General features: G+C 37.8%; 1 protein-coding gene across 9 annotated transcripts in view; it reads right to left on the minus strand.

The window, feature by feature from the left end:
- LOC133550663 (neuronal PAS domain-containing protein 2-like) overlaps positions 1-23,093 on the minus strand; it is a 126,929-nt gene that overhangs the window by 24,857 nt on the left and 78,979 nt on the right. For all 9 annotated transcript variants that reach the window (XM_061896600.1, XM_061896603.1, XM_061896602.1 and 6 more), the window contains exons 2-6: positions 10,110-10,287; positions 5,831-5,887; positions 1,510-1,664; positions 1,310-1,401; positions 747-836 (exon numbers count right to left, since the gene is read on the minus strand). In XM_061896600.1, the coding sequence (XP_061752584.1) occupies positions 747-836; positions 1,310-1,401; positions 1,510-1,664; positions 5,831-5,887; positions 10,110-10,183 (468 nt within the window). In that variant the 5' untranslated portion in view covers positions 10,184-10,287. The remainder of the gene's footprint in view (positions 1-746; positions 837-1,309; positions 1,402-1,509; positions 1,665-5,830; positions 5,888-10,109; positions 10,288-23,093) is intronic.

Consider the following 23,093-nt stretch of genomic DNA (forward strand, 5'->3'; position numbering starts at 1 on the left):
TGTCGTCATCATTTTTACTTTATCGCATAAATATGTTTCTTTTTTCTAAAGAGAATTCTTAATACTTTTGTCCTTAAGTCTTTTCCTCCAAAATTGTAGGCGTTAACTCATTAGTATAACGTCAACAAAATCCTTCACATTAAATCGAAACCACAAAATATATTTGACGATAAAAATATCGATCTAGCCACTGGAGTATTGACCATACAGTATCTTAATGCAGTTAGCTTATTATCCTACGGTGTGTAGTGGTGCATGTTTAACTATTCCTCACCTCCAGGGATGATAGTTGTAAGAAACATAATTTATTTGCCACCATGGTGGCAAAGATTTCTGACTTAGAAGTGGCTTTGCACTGTGTAGGGACATCTCATTACCCACAAGCTCACAAGCATGAGTGCTACAGTGCTTGAGAACTGTCAAATGTGTCGCTGTCAAACATGTGTGACACAGCTAGGCTGTAACATCAAAATGCACTATCCCAATATACTGTAGTCATAGTATTAAAAGCTCTATCGTCAGCCAAGTTTATATTGCACATGGCTAAGCGCCATAATCACGACAATAAATTAAAGACAATTGACTCCATCCATCCATTTTCTACCGCTTATTCCCTTTGGGGCCGCGGGGGGCGCTGGTGCCTATCTCAGCTACAATCGGGCGGAAGGCGGGGTACACCCTGGACAAGTCGCCACTTCATCGCAGGGCGACAATTAACTCTTCAGAATTAATGCATTTACACTTACCGGCAAATGTCCAATAAGGGAAGACACACTGTCCGACACGTATATGATGTTTCCATCCGTAGTTAATGCTACCAAGAAACCATCTAGCGCCTGTACAAAGAGAAGAAGCGCAGTTTGGTGAGGGATTTATTGTGAGCAGCATTGCACATTATTCATTATTCTGCAGATGAAAAGTTGGCAAGTTGATCCTAAGCCAGGGTTAGTCAACTGCCGGCAAATAAAATAAAATAAAACCACACTTGAGCGCTCATGTTGTGGCAGATCCTTGCATTGACATGTTAACCTCTTAAAAATCATTATCCACTGCAGTGGACACTTTGATTAACAGGTCTTTTTTTTCCTGAAATGTGTAACCCTGTCCAAATCATAGACCATGAATATATGTCCACTACAGTGTATGCTGGTTCCTTGAAATAAGAATAATAGTGAAGAATGAAGTCCGGCAACCTGCAATGTGGCCCACAGGACAGGGCTATTTGACTAAATTGTTCTAAGTGTTGCCCAGTTTTTCAAATTGAAATCATCAGTCTGAGAGGATGTGGGTGAATCTAGTGTGTATTTACCTCTAGCATGAGCTGCGTGAACTCCTCGTTGCCGAGGAATGAAGGCTTCCAGTCTTGTCTGACATCACACGTTTCATTCTGTACACTGATGTCTGCACGGTTGAGGACAAACGATAAGTGAATCATACTAAACCCTGTGAGGTGTGTACCTTATCAACAGTAACTAAGAGAAAAACAAAGAATTGTTTGTTTTGTCATACCTTTTTGTTTCTGCAAGAAGTCAATGGTTCTTTGTAGTATGGTGGACTTGTCCATCTTGCGAGGATGGCCTTGGCCCTGCAGCATGGTGCATAACTCCTTGATGAGCACATTGAACTGGTCTCTTCTCTTCTTTTCTGATTTGTTTCGGGATGCCCTTTAGCAAAAAAGACAGGCGGATGTCAGTTTTCAGAAGGCAAGAACAACATTGACTGACTTTTAAAGAAGCACATATTCAGTCTCAAGTGTCCCTGCTCCAGTAAACATGCATAAAAAAAAAAGGATTGATTTGCAAAAAACTTAAAATTTTGATGCAGTTAAAGATCAAAATGTGTTCACGCAGTCCTCAAGTTACGACATTCCGTTACACTACCATAAATTAGGAATGTTCCGATGTATGCTGTTGAGTTCAATTATGCATAAGTGAGATTGGCCGATACATGTAATAAATGTGAATGTTTAAATGTATTTAATGCTATTGATCGATTCTCTAGCCACATGTTTAAAATTCAATTGCAATCAAATTGAGTTAATAATAATTCTAGTGATGTTCCAATCAGGGTTATATGCTGTCGAATTTAATCAAATAATGAGATCAATCGGTACTGATCACTGGTAATAACTAAACATTTTTCAATGTATTTATAGTGATATTGACAGTTTAACAATATCAACCTCAAACTTAAACTTCGCTTTTATTAAATATAATTGTTTGATAAAAAAATAAATCAATAATACACAACAAATAAAGAAAATTAAAAACAACTATCTACAAACCCCGTTTCCATATGAGTTGGGAAATTGTGTTAGATGTAAATATAAACGCAATACAATGATTTGCAAATCATTTTCAACCCATATTCAGTTGAATATTGCTACAAAGACAACATATTTAATGATCAAGCTGATAAACATTTTTTTGTGTGCAAATAATCATTGACTTTAGAATTTCATGCCAGCAACACGTGACAAAGAAGTTGGGAAAGGTGGCAATATATACTGATAAAGTTGAGGAATCCTCATCAAACACTTATATGACACATCCCACGGTTGTGCAGGCTAATTGGGAAGAGTTGGGTGCCATGATTGGGTATAAAAGCAGCTTCCATGAAACTCTAAGTCATTCACAAACAAGGATGGGGTGAGGGTCACCACTTTGTAAGCAAATTGTCAAACATTTTTAGAACAACATTTCTCAACGAGCTATTGCAAGGAATTTTGGGATTTTAACATCTACGGTCCGTAAAATCATCAAAACGTTTAGAGAATCTGGAGAAATCACTGCACGTAAGCGATGATATTATGGACTTTTGATCCCTCAGGCGTTACTGCATCAAAAACCGACATCTGTGTGTAAAGGATATCACCACATGGGCTCAGGAACACTTCATAAAACCACTGTCAGTAACTACAGTTGGTCGCTACATCTGTAAGTGCAACTTAAAACTCTACTATGCAAAGCCAAACCCATTTATCAACAATATCCTGAAACGCCGCCGGCTTGGCTGGGCCCGAGCTCACCCAAGATGGACTGATGCAAAGTGGAAAGGTGTTCTGTGGTCTGACGAGTCCACATTTCAAATTGTATTTGGAAACAGAGGACGTGGTGTCCTCAAGAACAAAGAGGAAAATAACCATTCGGATTGTTATAGGCGCAAAGTTCAAAAGCCAGCAGCTGTGATGGTATGGGGGTGTATTATTGCCCAAGGCATGGGTAACTTACACATCTGTGAAGGCACCATTAATGCTGAAAGGTCCATACAGGTTTGGGAACAACATGTGTTGTCATCCAAGCAACATTATTATGGACGCCCCTGCTTATTTCAGCAAGACAAGTGTTACAACAGCGTGGTTTCGTAAAAAAAGAGTGTGGGTACTTTTCTGGCCCGCCTGCAGTCCAGACCTGTCTCCCATCGAAAAATTGTGTCCGCATGATGAAGCGTAAAATACGACAGCGGAGACCCTGGACTGTTGAACAACTGAAGCTCTACATAAAATAAGAATGGGAAAGAATTCCACTTTCAAAGCTTCAACAATTAGTTTCCTCAGTTCCCAAATGTTTCTTGAGTGTTGTTTCAAGAAAAGGTGATGTAACACAGTGGTGAACATGTCCTTTCCCAACTACTTTGGCATGTGTTGCAGCCATGAAATTCTAAGTTAATTATTATTTGCAAAAAAAATAAAGATTATGAGTTTGAACATCAAATATCTTGTATTTGTAGTGCATTCAATTGAATATGAGTTGAAAAGGATTTTCAAATCATGGTATTCCATTTATATTTACATCTAACACACTTTCCGAACTCATATGGAAACGGGGTTTGTACCACTCTTTTAAAAAACCCTTAAGTCCTCCTGTGTCCATGGAATTCTCTAAATTGGAAAGCAAGATAAGCGGCCACTCCGATAGACGGCAAAATCAAACAGCTCGGGGGCCCAAACTTTGCCATTATTTGGTCACTTTAAGCGTGTCGTCCTTTACTTTCAATGAGGAAGCTAACTTGTTTTATACACGACTCATTTATTTCAGTCTGATGTTGAAAACACATGAGCTAACTTAACTAACATTAGTAACTCTCGTGACGCCTGCAAAGACACCTGACGTGACCTACAGTGGCCTAGGATGGACAAACAAGGCAATTCTCACAACAGACCACAACTCTTATTCTCTGACATTCATTCATCCATCCATCCATTTTCTACTGCTTCAATCCCACAGTAAATGAATGGATTTCTTCAGCTGCCTGACACTTTACACACAACTTGCTATGTAATGTACCCAATTTAAACAACCTAGAGGGTATAAAATACAATCTAATCAATATGTTAAATTGAATAAAAGTTACTTTTATTGCAGCTTAAAGGCCTATTTGCGTTTTTCCAAATATCAATTCATGACATGTATTTTTTAGAATTTTAAATCAATCATCCATTGATTTAAAACACATTCATCATTTGCATTCCTGGTATGATGTTCATGCATTATTCCATAAAACATTTTAACTATTTTTTTTTTTAAATGGAACTCTGATTAAAAAGTGGTATCCTACAATTTGTGGCTATAATCAGGCATATTTTGACAGGATATGCATTATTTTAATTTAAAAAAATATTCCTGGGTTTATCATATTGATAAGCTAATTTAGTATATTGATCAGCTAATTTAAAATGTAGGTTGTTTATTTAGAGGGCTTTTGTGCATTTCCACTGTAAATATTTTCATAAAGGTTAAGTGTGGTGATTTACAGTCTAAACCTTCTAAATGACTATTGTTTACGGCTGCGCATAAAGTCAAAACACCGGATGCTACGACAGAAAAATAAATAAATGAAAATAAATTCTCAGATGAAACAGTCTTACGAGCCAATTCTAATTTACTAGGTAGTTAAAGTTCATATAAACGTTTCAACTATTCAAGAATAACATGGTCAAATGCTTAAAAAATGTGTGTGTATACAGACAATTGTAAGCTTTTGACTATACTGTATTATAACCATATGCAGTCGGACATGGGCATTAATTTTTTTGAGTGGCATTAAAAGGCATTAAACTAGATTTGCCGGTAGCTGTAGAAATCCTGTGAAAAGATGCTAACCTACTTATTAGGTAGGTATGCGTTCTGACTTTCGTTAAAAGTCAAATTACATCACAGTCGCAGCAACATAACTTATTTGTAAACTGATGACCTTTACATTTAATTTTTCTTGTTTGAATGACATTCTGAGTCTCGTCCTTTCCATGAACCAGACAAAAGAATTACCTAACATACGGATAGACAAAGGAATAAAAATTACACATTTGGATGAAAGCGGTAATTCTGCCCTAGAGTCCAAAATCTTGTGGTCCTGTTACTTTATGCAAAAAGATCGTATATGAAGTTCAAAGCAGGACAAAGATCCATTTTATCCCCTTTGTATGTGATTTCACAATAGAAGCCATTCATTGCAATCTACTGCTTCTTTGTCAAAAAGTACATGAGCACAATTTGCAGGCTTTTAGTGTAAGCTATTTCAGTCATAGCATTGTGTTTGTTGATCTTACCGATGTTAACAAGATTGTGTGGTCAATAGGCAAAAAAACAATTATTTTCAAGTGAAGTCATTGATTCCAACGGTTTACTTCAACTTCAAAACATGCTGCTTGTGTGCTTTTTCAAGCCAGATAAACACCCTCCAATGTAACATTTTTTATTAGATAAACTGTTTTGTTTTACTACATTTTCCATCAACATAGCTAAGCAGGCATTTTTGCAAAAATATCTACTTTCCAATATCAAATATGACGAGTCCTTATTCTTTAAAATCGTGAAAATGGCCGAGGTACCTTTTTGCCCTGTCTTTTTCATCTTCATCCATTAAATCGTCCACGCAGCTGCTGGTACTGTAATCAGACGAGCAAAAAATTAAATACACAAACAATGCACAAAGCAAGTCAGATGAGAACTGAAAAGATCCAAAACGTGTGGTGGTTACCTGGCAACAACACATTTTATTTTGATACAAGTATTTAATTTAATTAGGCTGCATGCTAACAGTATGTTTAAAACATAAGTCGAACAAAAGGTTTGCATGTGAAATTGCCTGAGACAACATGTGTATTCCGCGATAGCTCCATGGATATGGGACTGTGGCACCTTCTATTTGAATTAAAATATCTCAGCAATCTAATCACAAAATATGTTTTTTGATGTAGCTGAATAAACTAATATTTCCCCCTATTTGGGGCGGCATAGCTCGGTTGGTAGAGCAGCTGTGCCAGCAACTTGAGGGTTGCAGGTTCGATTCCCGCTTCCGCCATCCTAGTCACTGCTGTTGTGTCCTTGGGCAAGACACTTTACCCACCTGCTCCCAGTGCCACCCACACTGGTTTAAATGTAACTTAGATATTGGGTTTCACTATGTAAAGCGCTTTGAGTCACTTGAGAAAAGCGCTATATAAATATAATTCACTTCACTTCACTATTTACTTTTCTACATTTGCACAAGGTTTTCATATGGAAACCTTATTTTCGACTGTTTCCTTTAGGTCAGTGGTTCCCAAAAAATAATTTCACCAAGCACCACCTCAGAAAACACTTATTTTAGAGTACCACCATGATGACCATCATTAAAATACAGTAGTGTAGTAGGCAGAAGTATTGATTAAAAACAAGGCAGAGGTTGTATTTAAAAAAGTGTATTTAATAATTTGGTCCACTGTAACATTACATACACTTTGGACAGTAACACTGTGTTCAAATATAGGAAAATTAACACTAATCACTTAATTAAGAGATTCTTTGGCGTACCACCAGATGGAGCCCACAGTTTGAGAATCCCTGCTCTAGGTTATTGCCACAGGAGTAAAAAAGAAAATGCTACCGAGGTTATAGTAAATAACAACAGGTCATAAGTTAAAAACAAATCCAGCACTAGCAAGACCAGTTACAATGTTTTGAAATAGCTGCAAAGTTTATGCCAACACCCAACACTTCTGTACTTTGAACAGTAAGTTTAGCACTGATGCTAATGCTAAGACAACAGGAGAGGTGTCCAGGCTGGTCCACATATATTACAGTATAACCCAATAAATCTGCAGTCCCAATCGCAATGATATATCTCAGATTATTACAAGCCAGTGTCCCATCCAAGAAAATTATATCGAAGTGTATAAAGAATTGTGTTTTGAAAAGAATCTTAGACAGACACTAATTGTTAACTAAGAGTGTAATCACTGATCAGCATGAGCAACAGAATTGCTATTGATCAACATACAGTGGAACCTTTAAAGTCAATCACAATTGATTTGCTCAAGTTTCAAATAGAATATTCTAATAGAAATAATCAATTGCAGGGTCAGACTGTTGCTATCATAACTACCTAATTAACCCTGGTAAGTCATTTTTAAATGGCAATGGTATTATTTTAGGTTCAGCATGTATTAAAAAAATAAGCTAAATAGTGTTAACAGTGAGTTTCAAACAATGTACTATTGCACGGCCACACTAACTGGTATTTGTTACACTTAGGGATGATCCGATCAGGGATTTATGCTGCTGATTCCAATACCGATCAACATAGAGTGAGATCGGCCGAAGCCAGTACCGATACTGATGTATTAAAGGAACCATATGTAATAATTTCATGTCAAGTCATCATTAAATAGCCCTGATATGTCAAAAGGCATTGGTAAATCATGTTTTTTTCGAATACCTCTATAACTGGTAACGGTAGTTCCGCCGGGATATGCTCGTTTCAAAACTTTATTTACAGCCCCTGTTATTGTTTTCATTTCAATGTCCCGCCCTCCACCCTTTGACCATTTAGAACGTGCGTGAGTGTGTCACATTCAGGTTGCCAGATACGCACCGCCCTCTTCGTCTAACTACTGCCACTGGTAAAGTTACTAAACATGTCGGACCTTAGTAAATCTAAAAGGCGTTGCTACGATTCTCAACTTATTTATGACAAAGCCAGGAACAAAACGAGGGATGCCTTTGAAAGATGGAAACGATTGAAGGCGGACAATATTTTTTTATCCGATGCCAAACTTGCTAATTTCCTCCTTGATAGGTAAGTCAGGCACTTATGTTTTCTTATTATTTGTAATAAATTGAAATGGACATTTTGTATCTAAACTACTGCGATGAGGTGGCGAGTTGTCCAGGGTGTACCCCACTTACCACCCGATTGTAGCTGAGATAGGCTCCAGCACTACCTGCGACCCCAAAGGGAATAAGCGGTAGGTAATGGATGGATGGATGGACCACCCACGACCCAGATAGGGACAAGCAGTAAAAAATGGATGGATTGATGGGGTATGTAAAATATATTGTCCAATACAGTCTATGATCTTCTCTAAAAAAGCTGGTATGTTTGTGCAACGAATGCTTAGTGTAATGCTTGGCATGCTAGCCCGGTCAATGACACATTGACATACAGGCTAACGAGGGAAATACATGCCCGTTAGCCTGTATGTCGATGTGTACTTGAACTGACAGGGCAAAATATATTTTCCACAAATAAAACCTTTGTGGATATGGGTAATGTCAGTGCCTATTTCGTTCTCAGGGTGCTGATATGATGAGGAAATAGGTTCCAACATTAGCACGGCTGTCATCATGACAATGTCAAACGTATGGAGCCAAATCCCATCCATCCATCCATTTTTTACAGCTTGTCCCTATTGGGGTCACTGGGAGTACTGGGGCCTATCTCAGCTGCATTCGGGGGGAAGGCGGGTAACACCCTGGACAAGTCGCCACCTCATCGCAGGGCCAACACAAATAGCTAAATTACATGATGAAATAATTACTCATCCCCTAATTTCTGAGTAAAATGTGTTGGTTAGAGACTTGTTATTGACAAAACGTTTTTTTTATTCAGCTTTTATGATCCCAGCAGAGAGGGAGGGGATTACAGAAGTTTTGACCGTGATTGCAGTAACATTTCTGGCCACATTATTACAAAGGTGTTCTTTAACTGTAATTTTTCTATGTATTTATGTTAAGCGTTATTGACAGTTTAACAATCTCAACACAATATTTTAAATAGTAAATTGTTCTTTTTTATTACACACAATAGTTTATTTTTTTTTTAAAGTCAATATTACGCCAAAACAAAATCAACAATGACTATCTACAACTAATTTAAATCCTTTGGGTTTTACCCTCAACGTCCTACGGTGTCCTGAGAATTGTTCCCTGAATTTGTAAACATTAACAAAAACTATTGAAAAAACGATTTTGAGAAAATAAAATTGATGTAATCGTTCTAGTATCAATCATATACTGATACGACCCTGAGTATGGACATCACCAATTTATAGTTCAATATCCCTCCTTTTATGTGTCGTTTACTGACTGTGACAATACTGACACACCAACAGTTGTTACATTACCCTTTCTCTGGAAGCTTATGAATTCACTTGTTAATTTCATGAATAATTTCTGTTTACTTTGTGCTGCAAGGTGGTTATTTCTTGGTGTTGTTTAAAGCTAACTTAGCGGTTGGCTTAGCTATTTACATGCCTGATCCTGGCTTCCTCTCGCTTTGTAACATGTTTGGACTTGTCTTCCAGTGATAATAATACATCATAATGATACTTAATACACTGAGAAATGCAGTTTATCTGGTGTAATGGAAGTGATTATTATTAACTTAGGGGAGTGGCTCAACACTGTTTATGGGGACACATTATTAGCTGCAAGCTTATCAGCCAGGGGACTAAAAGAAATACAATATTAGCCAAAGCGGATCAGTGTTTGAGATCGGCAGTTAAAGGCATTACTCGACAACAGCAATCGTGTACTTTTATCTAAAGAATATGAGCCGATACTGATCGGTGGTCAGATTCGGCACATTCCTAGTAACACTTACTTTGGAATCTGAACAAGGAAAAACGCATCAGTTGTTGATCTGAGGTTCTGTGACGTATAACAAAGGCCTTACTTATCATGTGTGAATTGCTAAGTATTGTGTGGATTCAGAGACAAATTCTCGGACATTTGGGTTGAATTCCAAATTGTACAACGTTTCAGCCATTTGACTTTGGAGGTTCCACTGTATTGGTTGTCATGCAGCAGAGCCTACTGGAAGTAAGGCAAACGTGTTGTCATACTTACTCCCATTCCCTGCGGCTGGAAGGACAGGGTCCGCCGAAGTCAGAAAGGTTGTCCATACTCACGCTCTTTCCCATCCAGACTCTCTCTCGAGTCTCGTAAGTCCCGTTTGTAGTGACCTCATCTGAGCGCACCCTCAGATAAAACTAGCGCACATTAGCGTACGAACAAACGGCAACTCCTGCAAACACACAGAAAAGAAATGCCATGGCATCAGCAACTTTAATTAAGGTTACAGAGGAAAACATTATTACATCTCGAAAGATATTTATCTTTCTGTGAGGATTACAGCTCGCCATCATTGATGTAGCAGCATTGAACAATTTTCAATTTGGGTGCAGCACTTCAACAGTGAAAAGTGTTTTTGCACAGAAGGAGCTCTCCTGACCTAGAAACATTTCTGAAGCACACACTTCTAATGATAACCTTGCAACAACAAAAATAACAATCACCTCCTTCAAATCCTGTGAATAAGGTAAAATTCAACAGGAACAGGCACCTTTGTGATAAAGCCCGCAAAGAGCTGACATTGCTGAAGCAACACAAAACCATACAAGTTTCCTGATAATCGAATATTCTATTAGGAATTCTTCAGTGGTTACCTTGAAATGGCACTTTAACTTTAATCTGTCTTCAAGACATTAGTAGTTATTTGAAATTGCGGTCAGCCCAGTGACATACAAGCGTGTGCTACAGGAAAAATAACCACTTCCATGATTATTCATCTAAATGAACCCCTCGAGGTTGAACATAATGTGAAGCAGGGCTTTTCAACTCCCTAATGAAGAGGGTCGCAGCTTCAAGAGCCCATGGTCAACAAAGTGGAGATGTTTCTTTAGAAATTGCCTATGCAGGTTATAGTCCTTTGAGACTTTTTACTTTGTAAATAAGTAAACACATCATCTTTTTACGCAGCACTGTTGATTAATTATTCTGCCCTCGCAACTTGTTTCCAGCGTGTGCAGCTAGGCAGATATTTAACAGCATAAAGAATGGAAAGCTAAGTTATGTTGACAATTGATGACTTTTGAATTATTTTTATTCCTCAGTTTTATATCTTTATACATCTTCCTTAATTGAGGTTTGTAAGGCTGAAAATAATAACATTACAAAAGTATAATGTCCATTGTATATTTATATAGATAATGTCCGTTGTGTATGTTACATAAATAAAATAGAAGGTTTAGTGTTAATACCCACAGGAAACATTCGGACATGGTTTAACAGAATTAAACCTAAAGTGTAGCTTTATTGCTCTCTGCTGATCAAATTCAGTGCTAGAGTTTTGATCCCCAGAGTTAAACAGACAAAAACAACACAGCCACGAATAGAAATTTAACAAAGTCAGCAATTTCAATACATCTTCTTCTACTCACCCACTGCTGCTTCATGTGACACATTTTTGAGACGTCGACACCCTTTGCGGGGTGACAGGAGTACTGCATACATGAGAAACCCTGTTTTGAATGGTTTCATTAAGCCTATTTGGGCGTTATTCCGCGGGCTAAATTAAAAGCTTTGGCTGGCTCCAAATGCACTGTATGCATATTAATTTTGGGAAGCCAAAAGAGAGATAGCAAGAAAATAAATAACTGATTAAAAAAAAAATGTAAAAAATGAAATCTAGAAACAGTTTGTAATAATCATATCTAATGAAATCATGATTATTGAAGTCACACTCTAAGACTTGTCCTCGAGTTTGTTCCAATTTTTCTGTGCAACAACAACAAAAACAAATACGTAAAGAGGCTGCTCTGCATTGAGTTTCTGGGTTAAGTAAGCCAAGACGCTCATAAATTATACAATTTGCATACAGTACATTTCTTACAGGATGCCCTTGATTGTTCTATGCTTTCTAACAATTTTTGCAATAGTGAAACTGCAAAGTCAAACACCCATCATGAAAATGTTCAAAACACATTTTCCCATAAAAATGAATGTTTATTGAATTATTAAAACTCTTGCCAAATGGAATAGCTTCAAACAACATATTAATATTTCCTTGAATAGCCGCCGGGCAAGAAATATGCGCCTGCCTTGAATTACTGCTGGGTCAAACTCGCTCCCCAAATTTATTAGTGCATGCTTACTTTTATCGCCAGGTCAACTTCGTGACGTCACTAGTGAAGCTTCCTCTGTCGTCATTTTCAAAATGGCGGAGGAGTTTTTTTTGCTTTTACTATGTGTAAACCAGGTGTCTTGTTCCACAGCCATACAGATCACACTGATGGTTGTGAAGTGAAGTGAAGTGAACTATATTTATATAGCGCTTTTTCTCTAGTGACTCAAAGCGCTTTACATAGTGAAGCCCAATATCTAAGTTACATTTAAACCAGCTTGGGTGGCACTGGGGGCAGGTGGGTAAAGTGTCTTGCCCAAGGACACAACGGCAGTGACTAGGATGGCGGAAGCGGGGATCGAACCTGCAACCCTCAAGTTGCTGGCACGGCCGCTCTACCAACCGAGCTATACCGTTGTGATATAAAACAACTTTAACACTCTTACTAATATGTGCCACACTCTGTGAACCCACACCAAACACATTTCGGGAGAACATCGGCTTTGTAACACATTATAAACGCAACATAAGAATTACCCACAATGCCATGCATCCATGACTCTTGGCTATATTATACACCCCGCTAGCACCAAACCTCCCCCTCTCCGTGCGTCGGTTGAGGTGGGCGGGGTTAGGGGCGCGTGTGTATAGTATAGCCAAGAGTCATGGTTTTAAATTAATAAGCGCCCCGGCGGCTATTCAAAGAAATACAATAAGTAACATTGTTCTTTCCAGTCATGAAATGTTAAAATAAAGTTATTCACTAATTTTAATTCACAACAACATTAAACACCTGCTCAGTGGCCTTGTGGTTAGAGTGTCCGCCCTGAGATCGGTAGGTTGTGAGTTCAAACTGAGTCATATTAAAGACTATAAAAATGGGACCCATTACCTCCATGCTTGTCACTCAGCATTAAGGGTTGGAATTGGGGGTTAAATCACCAAAAATGATTCACGGGCGCGGCCACTGCTGCACTCTCCGCTCACCTCACCTCCCAGGGGGTGAACAAGGGGATGGGTCAAATGCAGAGGACACATTTCACCACACCTAGTGTGTGTGACAATCATTGGTACTTTAACTTTAACATGTTTGTAACTTTAATCCATCCATCATTTTCTACCGCTTGTCCCTCTCAGGGTTACGTGGGTGGCTGGAGCCTATTGTAACTTTAATAATAAATGTAACATAAAAAATAAATAATAAACCCTCAATCTTTTGATACATTTTGGATTAAACTGTATATGCTAGCTAGCACTTTGATCATAGTCCTTTGTAAAGCGCAAAAGTATCTGAATTGCAAAAAATTTAATGGACTGCACATTTCTGCAAAAAATGTTATCACAATTGTTCTGCTTGGATCGCAAATCTTTTAGACATGGATGCATGTAATGTAGGCAAGTTCCGAAGGGTGATGAAAAATGGTAGCCAGCGAGCTTCACTGGCCAGGGCAATAGAGACAACTCGCCCTTGTCAGTGATGCTCGCTGGGGCACAGGAGAGTGAGGATGAAGTGTCGGCCACACCAGTGAGTTCTTTTGAGTAAAATAACGTACAAATCAGTCATTTACAAATTAGTGTGAATCAAGATTGCAATCTGGAATCTCATGACATTAAACCATACATAAGCAAATGACAACAATTAAGTTTTAAAATTTAAAACATGGTTCAGTTGGTTATCTAAACTATCTAGTGAGCCGGCGAAAGATCCCAATCAAAGCTCATAATCGTTAAGGTTGCTCAAAACTGTCGAGAGTCCTATCATTCAAACAACGTCATTAAGAAGAGTAAAACAGAAAATAGGAAGTGTAAAATTGACCAAAAAACAGTAAGAGCACAAAACAACGCTAACCAGAACCAACAAGTTTTGCTCAGTCAAAATTGATCGACATTAGGCTCAGTTTGTATGACATTTTAAATATATGTTCCAACCTTTTTTATGCTATTCTAGAGGGGAGCTTCCTCTGTGCTGTACCTTTTACACACAAAATGTTAACATAACAATACATGAGCAATGTCACTTCCTCCAACAAAACTTCTTCCCCTCCACTAGTGGTTTACTAGTTGTCTTGACTATTATTAACACATGTGCCACATTAATGTGATTCATCAAAAGAAAACTACCCACTCACTTTCACTTCCAGCGGTAAATTTATGTACAAAGTTGATCGAGACAGTAAAGTAGACTTTTCCTTTTCTTTTTTTTGTCCTGTCCAGCTACTCAGGCAAATCATAATGTTGATGTAGAAGATGTTTATATCTGCTGTACAGATTTAATTTACAAAAAAGAAGTGTGGGATACTTCTATGTTTTTCTTATTTGTATTTAACTTTACCAAATAGATTTTTTTTAATGTTTGGCGCAACCAGACCAGAACAGGAGGGGATAGACAGAAGAAAAAAAAGAAAGACAAAGGGGGAACTTGTGGGGACTAGAGGATAAGACAGAGAAATTAAATGAAAAGTAATAGCAAAGAAACAGTTAGTAAACTACATAGTAATAACATAGAAATGACAATGAACATTATTGCACTACAAATGGAGCAATAAAAACACCATTAAAAATAGCACTATTGATAATCCATCCATTTCCTACCGCTTATTCCTTAATAATTACCTCTATAATCAAAAGTACAATTGTTTCAAATAAAACACTACATATATGTTATGATAACTTGGATTACAAAATAAAGCAGATAAATGAAGGGGAAAAAAGGAGCGGACTGTATTAACCTTGTAGATTGTTATAGTAACATTAGGTTAAGGTTTATCAGTGTGCCGTGTTTTATCCAGTTTCCCCTAGGGGAACAAAGTTGATATATGTTTGATGAAACGTGATTATATGCATGATTGTATGTATGCATATATGCTTGTGTATGTACAGTATGTATGTTTGTACAGTGGATGTGTGTGTGAATGTACAAACCCTGTTTCCAAATGAGTTGGGAAATTGTGTTAGATGTAAATATAGACTGAATACAATGATTTGCAAATCATTTTCAACCCATATTCAGTTGAATATGCTCCAAAGACATATTTGTAGCATATGTCTTTGATATTTGGTGTTCACACTGAATTTTTTTTTTTTGCAAATAATCATTAACTTTAGAATTTCATGCCAGCAACACGTGACAAAGAAGTTGGGAAAGGTTGCAATAAATACTGATAAAGTTGAGGAATGCTCATCAAACACTTATTTGGAACATCCCACAGGTGAACAGGCAAATTGGGAACAGGTGGTTGCCATGATTGGGTATAAAAGTAGATTCCATGAAATGCTCAGTCATTCACAAACAAGGATGGGGCAGGGGTCACCACTTTGTCAACAAATGCGTGAGCAAATTGTTGAACAGTTCAAGAAAAACCTTTCTCAACCAGCTATTGCAAAGAATTTAGGGATTTTACCATCTACGGTCCGTAATATAATCAAAGGGTTCAGAGAATCTGGAGAAATCACTGCACGTAAGCAGCTAAGCCCGTGACCTTCGATCCTTCGGGCTGTACTGCATCAACAAGCGACATCAGTGTGTAAAGGATATCACCACATGGGCTCAGGAACAGGTCAGAAACCCACTATCAGTAATTAGTCCATACATCTGTAAGTGCAAGTTAAAACTCTCCTATGCAAGGCGAAAACCGTTTATCAACGCCATTGGTTTCGCTGGGCCTGAGCTTATCTAAGATGGACTGATACAAAGTGGAAAAGTGTTCTGTGGTCTGACAAGTCCACATTTCAAATTGTTTTTGGAAACTGTGGACGTTGTGTCTTTCGGATCAAAGAGGAAAAGAACCATCCGGATTGTTATAAGCGCAAAGTTCAAAAGCCAGCATCTGTGAGGATATGGGGGTGTATTAGTTCCCAAGACATGGGTAACTCACCCATCTGTGAAGGCGCCATTAATGCTGAAATGTACATACAGGTTTTGGAGCAACATATGTTGTCATCCAAGTAACGTTATCATGGATGCCCCTGCTTATTTCAGCAAGACAAGTGTTACAACAGCGTGGCTTCTTAAAAAAAGAATGCCGTTGTGTCCTTGGGCAAGACACTTTACCCACCTGCTTCCAGTGCCACCCACACTGGTTTGAATGTAACTTAGATATTGGGTTTCACTATGTAAAGCGCTTTGAGTCACTAGAGAAAAAGCGCTATATAAATATAATTCACTTTACTTCACTTCACATCTAACACAATTTCCCAACTCATATGAAAACGGGTTTGTATGTACTGTGTGTTTGTGTGAATGTATGTTGTAAGTATCTATGTGTGCAAGTATATATGTATGAATGTATGTTTGTTTGTATAAATGTATAAATAATTGTGTGTATATGGGAATGTATGTGTGTTTGTCTGTACAATATAATTGTCTCCCAGTATTTGTGGGAGCCATTCACCTTCACAGCCACCCAGAGAACCCAACCCAAAACAGCTGGTGTGGTACCCTAGAAACAAGAGACCACCGACCCCACGCAGGCAGGCCGGCTAGAGACAGGACCTGTAGAACCGGGCCCACCGTGTCGCCCGGCAGGTCAGCGGTAGGCTGTAGACCAGTGGTTCTCAATTGGGGGTACGCATACCCCTGGGGGTACTTGAAGGTATGCCAAGGGGTACGTGAGATTTTTTTTTAAATATTCTAAAAATAGCAACAATTCAAAAATCCTTTATAAATATATTTATTGAAAAATAGCAACAATTCAAAAATCCTTTATAAATATATTTATTGAATAATACTTCAACAAAATATGAATGTAAGTTCATAAACATTGAAAAGAAATGCAACAATGCAATATTCAGTGTTGACAGCTGGATTTTTTGTGGACATGTACCATAAATATTGATGTTAAAGATTTATTTTTTTGGGAAAAAAATGTTTAGAATTAAGTTCATGAATCCAGATGGATCTCTATTACAATCCCCAAAGAGGGCACTTTAAGTTGATGATTACTTCTATGAGTAGAAATCTTTATTTATAATTGAATCACTTGTTTATTTTTCAACAAGTTTTTAGTTATTTTTATATCTTTTTTTCCAAATAGTTCAAGAAAGACCACTACAAATGTGCAATATTTTGCAATGTTATACAATTTAATAAATCAGAAACTGATGACATAGTGCTGTATTTTACTTCTTTATCTCTCTTTTTCACCAAAAATGCTTTGCTCTGATTAGGGGGTACTTGAATTAAAAATGTGTTCACAGGGGGTACATCACTGAAAAAAGGTTGAGAACCACTGCTGTAGACAGACGCACAAGGCAAATATATATTTTTCCTGCTGCTCATTTTTCCCATCTGTCCAGCATATCGTCTCTAATTCTGTAGCAACATTCTTGTCTCCCTCTCTTCTGTGCTTGTGCTCACGAATGTACGAATGTAACCCTTTCTCCCTTCTTCTCAATGTCAAAACATACAACATCACACATTTTGAACAAGTCATCACCTGTGTTTAGCGTTTGCATGGTCACCCGTACCAAGACTGACACATATTCTTCTTTACTAATTGTTTGTAATAGTAACCGGTTACCATTGCATAATTCCACTGGGAGTAACTTTGTACAAAAGACAGATTGCCAGACGCAGCTTCAACACCTCACTGTGTAAAATGAAGCCACACATATCAGCACACATTCTTGAAAGGAATTGGGGTTAAAACCACACCTTGCTAGGTTAAGAGCTAAAAACACCAGCGTCTGGTTTCGTGTGTGCCCCGGGTCATTTAAAGCTTTAAACTAGCAACTCGAACATCCGGTACAGTCGAAGCCGTGGAGTTCAAGTTCAAGGGCAAATGCAAGATGACAGCTTGAAATGTCCTACCAGGAACTGCTGTCATTCTAGGAATGTGCTATCGAGGTTTGTTTGAAGCTCAAAGGCCCCCACACTTAATGGTTTGTTAAAAGCCCAGATAAAAAACAGCTCACCATAAGAAGATATGATTGACACTGTACGGCACTCATTTGACAATATGTTTATAACGGTTGAGGTCGTTTGCAGTGGCATACAAGTGCACAGCAGCAAACAGTGAAGGGATATTTTGCTACTCTAATAGAATAGAGAAGAGGAGCTCTGCTAAGTATAATATTCATAATTCCATTAAAACTACAGCAATTAACACATTATAGGTGTCAACACATACATTGCCCTCCAGTGCATGTTGTGTGTTCATATTGTCGCAACACAACAGCTTTTTAGGTTTGACAAATGGTAACAAGTTGCTATGCCAACAAGACATACCAATCTGCTATCCGTGAAGCAATGTGTACCAAACACAGGACACAATTCCTTGTTTCTCACCAATCGCACATCATTGTCACACCAATCATACCCATTGTGCCTTCACTGACCTCTGGAAAATAGAAACACCGGCATGAATAACATCACTAACCTGTAACGTGGGGTATATTTTGCATCTTACTAGATATCCATGCCAAATATATACTCCTAAAACGGTTAAAAACAAAAATTTAATTATAATTTATATTAGATACATTATTTTCTTGCTCCTAATTTTAACCACTTTACTTTTTCACACTTACTTTTTGTCCTGTTTACTGTTTCGTGCTGTATGTAAATCCATACCAAAACAATTAAAAAACTAAAATCAAATAGGTGGAGGCATGGCTCAGCGGGTAGCGTGGCCGTCTTGGAACCGGAGGGTATTTGGTTCCCGGCCTGGCAAGCTCATGTCTTAGTGTTTTTGAGCAAGACGCCAAAACTTAACTGGTTTTGGTTAGTGCTTTATATGGCAGCTTCTGACATTATTACTTCACAATATTGCTATTCTTAATTTGCAATGACAATAAAACTCTATTCTATTCAATCAATACGTAACAGGAAATGTACTTTTGGTGCATATCCATCCATCCATTTTCTACTGCTTATTCCTTCTGGGGTCGCGGGGGGCGCTGGTGCCTATCTCAGCTACAATCGGGCAGAAGGCCGGGTACACCCTGGACAAGTCGCCAACTCATCGCTGGGCCAACACCGACAGACAGACAACATTCACACTCACATTCACACATTAGGGCCAATTTCGTGTTGCCAATCAACCTATCCCCAGGTGCATGTCTTTGGAAGTGGGAGGAAGCCGGAGTACCCGGAGGGAACCCACGCAGTCACGCGGAGGACATGCAAACTCCACACAGAAAGATCCCGAGCCCGGGATTGAACCCAGGACTACTCAGGACCTTCGTATTGTGAGGCAGACGCACTAACGCCTCGTTCACCGTGCTGCCACGTAGGTGCATATATTCCTTGAAATTTAGGCAGAAATTTATGATTGATGCATAATTGTGGCAATGTTAGACTACCGTTACATTGGTGTTTTCTGGTTAAGTGGGATTAGTGGATAACCGGCTCAGTGGCCTGGTGAGAGTCTCCGCCGGGCCGAGTCATACCAAACACTATAAAAATGGGACCCATTACCTACCTGCTTGGCACTCAGCATAAAGGGTTGGAATTGGGGTCAAGTCACCAAAATGAATGCTGAGCGCGGCCACTGCTACTGCTCACTGCTCCCCTCACTTACCACAGGGTAAAACAAGGGGATGAGTCAAATGTAGAGGGTAATTTCACCACAGCTAGTGTGTGTGTGATTAGTATCAGTGGTACTTTAACTTTAATGTGTGCAGAGCGAAAAATAAATCTGTGCAAGTTTGCAACACAACTTGTTAAAGAGGTACAGCTCTTTTTTTGGAATTGTGCCTATCATGCACAGTCCTTATTTGAGACAAGAACAAACAGTACAGGTTTTCCTCTTTTTGTGCAGTCTAAATTGCAAAAAAATTCTCTTACGAGATGCAGCTAATGGAAGTCTTCTTTTCCGCCTATAAAGCCATTTTTTTTAAAAGACGTTCAAGAACTGACATATTGTGACCTGCACATTAACCACATATTAGCAACCTTGGTATTGTAAGAGCTAACACAGAGCAACCATTTTTAGTAACATGGCGCCTTGATCTCAGAAGTAACGTAGCCACTGCAGCTCTCTACTGAACTGCTGTATCACGTCCGAGTTGGTAAAAGTGTGTGCCAAGTTATAAATCGTGCCTCTGACTTGTATAGTAGAAGGTTGTGGTCATAAACCGAGAAGTTGGTCAACTTTTAAATTCAACTTAGAAAAGAAGGCATCACTAGGAACACTCAGCAAGATGCTCGATTGCTCCCAGCATTTTCTACTTGAGGGGTGAGGATTATGCTGAGTTAATCATCTTATCGGGGAGCACAATTTTTTTGCTGAAAGATACAATCTTCCCATCAATCAGCATCAGTGAGAGCAGACATTGTACAGAAAGTGATTGTTTTGTATATAGTTTGCATTTCTTGTGTAGCACTTAGCAATAGTGCTACATGATGCTTAGTGTTTCACTATTGCATATATTCAGGCTCAAAAAATATAAGGTTCTGGATCATCATTTGTCCCAAAGTAGTTGTCGTTGACTTTCACAAAGTCTACCATGATTAGTAATAGTGTTGTTAAAAGAAATAGCGAACATTCTGATGTGTCTGTTAAATCAATGTGTCAAAAACATTTCCGATAATGCCTAAAATGACCAAAATACATTAAATCATTACATGTTATGATGAATGTGCCTGTTACTACATCACATTAGGCCTGGTCAATATGGCCTAAAAATGAAATCTAAGATTTTTTTACAAAAAAAAAAAAAAAGATTTATGATTTATTTCTCTACTTTTTTAAAGAAAGCAATGAATACAAATTACAACAATAATTCAAAATAAGTTTTTATTGTATTTCATCAAAAACTACTCAATTGAAATGACAGTGCATACACGGCATCTTACTCATAGCAAAATGCTAATGTGTTCTTTTTAGACAAGATGTAAATTGTACCTTAATGCAATCATTTTCAAAGAACTAGCCTAATTGCTTCCACTGGGAGGCAATACTTCTGTCTTAAAAATATACTTATGTAAACAACAATGTAGCATTATACATTGTATGTAAATAAATAAAAATGTCTAACATTGAGATTAACAAAGTGCAAACTTAAAACTTCTGTCTTGAATAAAATACTTCTGTAAACAAAAATGTGGCATTACACATTGCATGCAAATAAACTCCAATAAATCAGTAAGATATTAATAAATACTAATAAAAATAAGGTACAATCTCAAAAGTCTGTCTTGAAAACAATAATTGTATCAATAAAATCTAGTATTGTACTTTGTATGCAAATAAAAAATCATGTAAAATTTTGAGATGACTCTAGTTGACTAGTTTAAGTAAGTGGATGAAAGCAAGCTTTTCTCCATTAAGTATCCTAGGCTTCTTGTTAGTGTGTACTGATGTTAAAGATAATGTACACTTCATTGCATGTGTAATAAATCACTATGTTGATGATTAAGTGCGTTATAATTCCATGATAGTTTTGCAGCAGCACACATGCATACGAGCTGTCCAGTTTAGATGTGCGGAACGACTGCTTTAGGTGTCGCTCTGTGCATTGTTCTCCTTTCTCGTCATACATGGTACCTTGTGTAAATGATAACACCACAAAAAGCTGCTTTTTAATTTGTTGTCGTTGCGGTCTTGTTTGCCAGGTAGTGAGTGGCATTTCCACCACTCGACTCGATGCTGCTGAAGTAAGTTTGTTGTGCTGATGTCTTTTTTAAACAAACTTTGTAGCGTGCAGTCATGTGTTCCACACCTGTTGCAGCAATTCTTAGGCACACTTTTCGAGTCTTTGTAACATACGCCTCCCTCTCGTTAGCATTATCATTAGCCATGTTTTGCTTGGCTTGTGGATGTTCGTTAAGGAAATAAGCGGGCGGGCGAGGACTACGGAAGCTCACAGGGGCGAAAAGTAGGCCTGAGAAAAAGGAGAAAAACATGTTTTTTTGTGTGTTTTTTTTTTAATCGTCTGCAACAAAAAACTCTGAATTTATTAATAAAATTGATTATTGCCCAGGCCTACATCACACACACACACACACACACACACATATATATATATATATATACACACACACATATATATATATATATATACACACACACATATATATATATATACATACACACATATATATATACATACATATATACATATATATATATAGATATATATATATACACACACACACACATATATATATATACATACATATATACATATATATATATATACATGCATACATACATATATATATATATACATACATATATACATATATATATATATACATGCATACATACATATATATATATATATACATATATATATATATATATATACACATTATATATATATATATATATATATATATATATATATATATATATATATATATATATATATATAATGTTTGTCTAAACTTGAATGGGATTGTGCTGAAAATTTTAATTTTCCTGAAGGAACTCTCCTGACGGAATAAATAAAGTACTATCTTATCTAATCTAATCTAATATATATACATATATATATATATATATATATATACATACAGGGTTTCCCGCAGCGCTTTGTTGTTAAGGCGGCCACGTAAACAAAAAAAGACCCCCCGCCTAAACAAACGTCTTAACAGGTTGCTACGCTTTGTTCTGCCTCTGCCTCCGTCAGGACGTCTCTGCAGCACCCAGCATTGTCCCACCCATAGAACCATTTGATTGGTTACAAGCAGAGCGGTAACAGCCAATCAGCTGTGCGTATTCAGAGCGCATGTAACAGCCAATCAGCAGAGCATATTCAGAGCGCATTGAATCAGTGCTCTAACGGTGTGGTAAGCGGCAGCTCAGCTCGCTCACAATCCTTGAAGTGAAGGCTAATTAGCTTTTAGCATAACATTAGCTCATTGTGCGGTGTGTGTGTGTGTGTGTGTGTGTGTGTGTGTGTGTGTGTGTGTGTGTGTGTGTGTGTGTGTGTGTGTGTGTGTGAGAGAGAGATACGGACAGCAAAGCCCTCTCTGTCTGAGA

Source organism: Nerophis ophidion, linkage group LG04 (genome assembly GCF_033978795.1).
Source record: "Nerophis ophidion isolate RoL-2023_Sa linkage group LG04, RoL_Noph_v1.0, whole genome shotgun sequence".
Classification (NCBI taxonomy): Eukaryota; Metazoa; Chordata; class Actinopteri; order Syngnathiformes; family Syngnathidae; genus Nerophis; species Nerophis ophidion.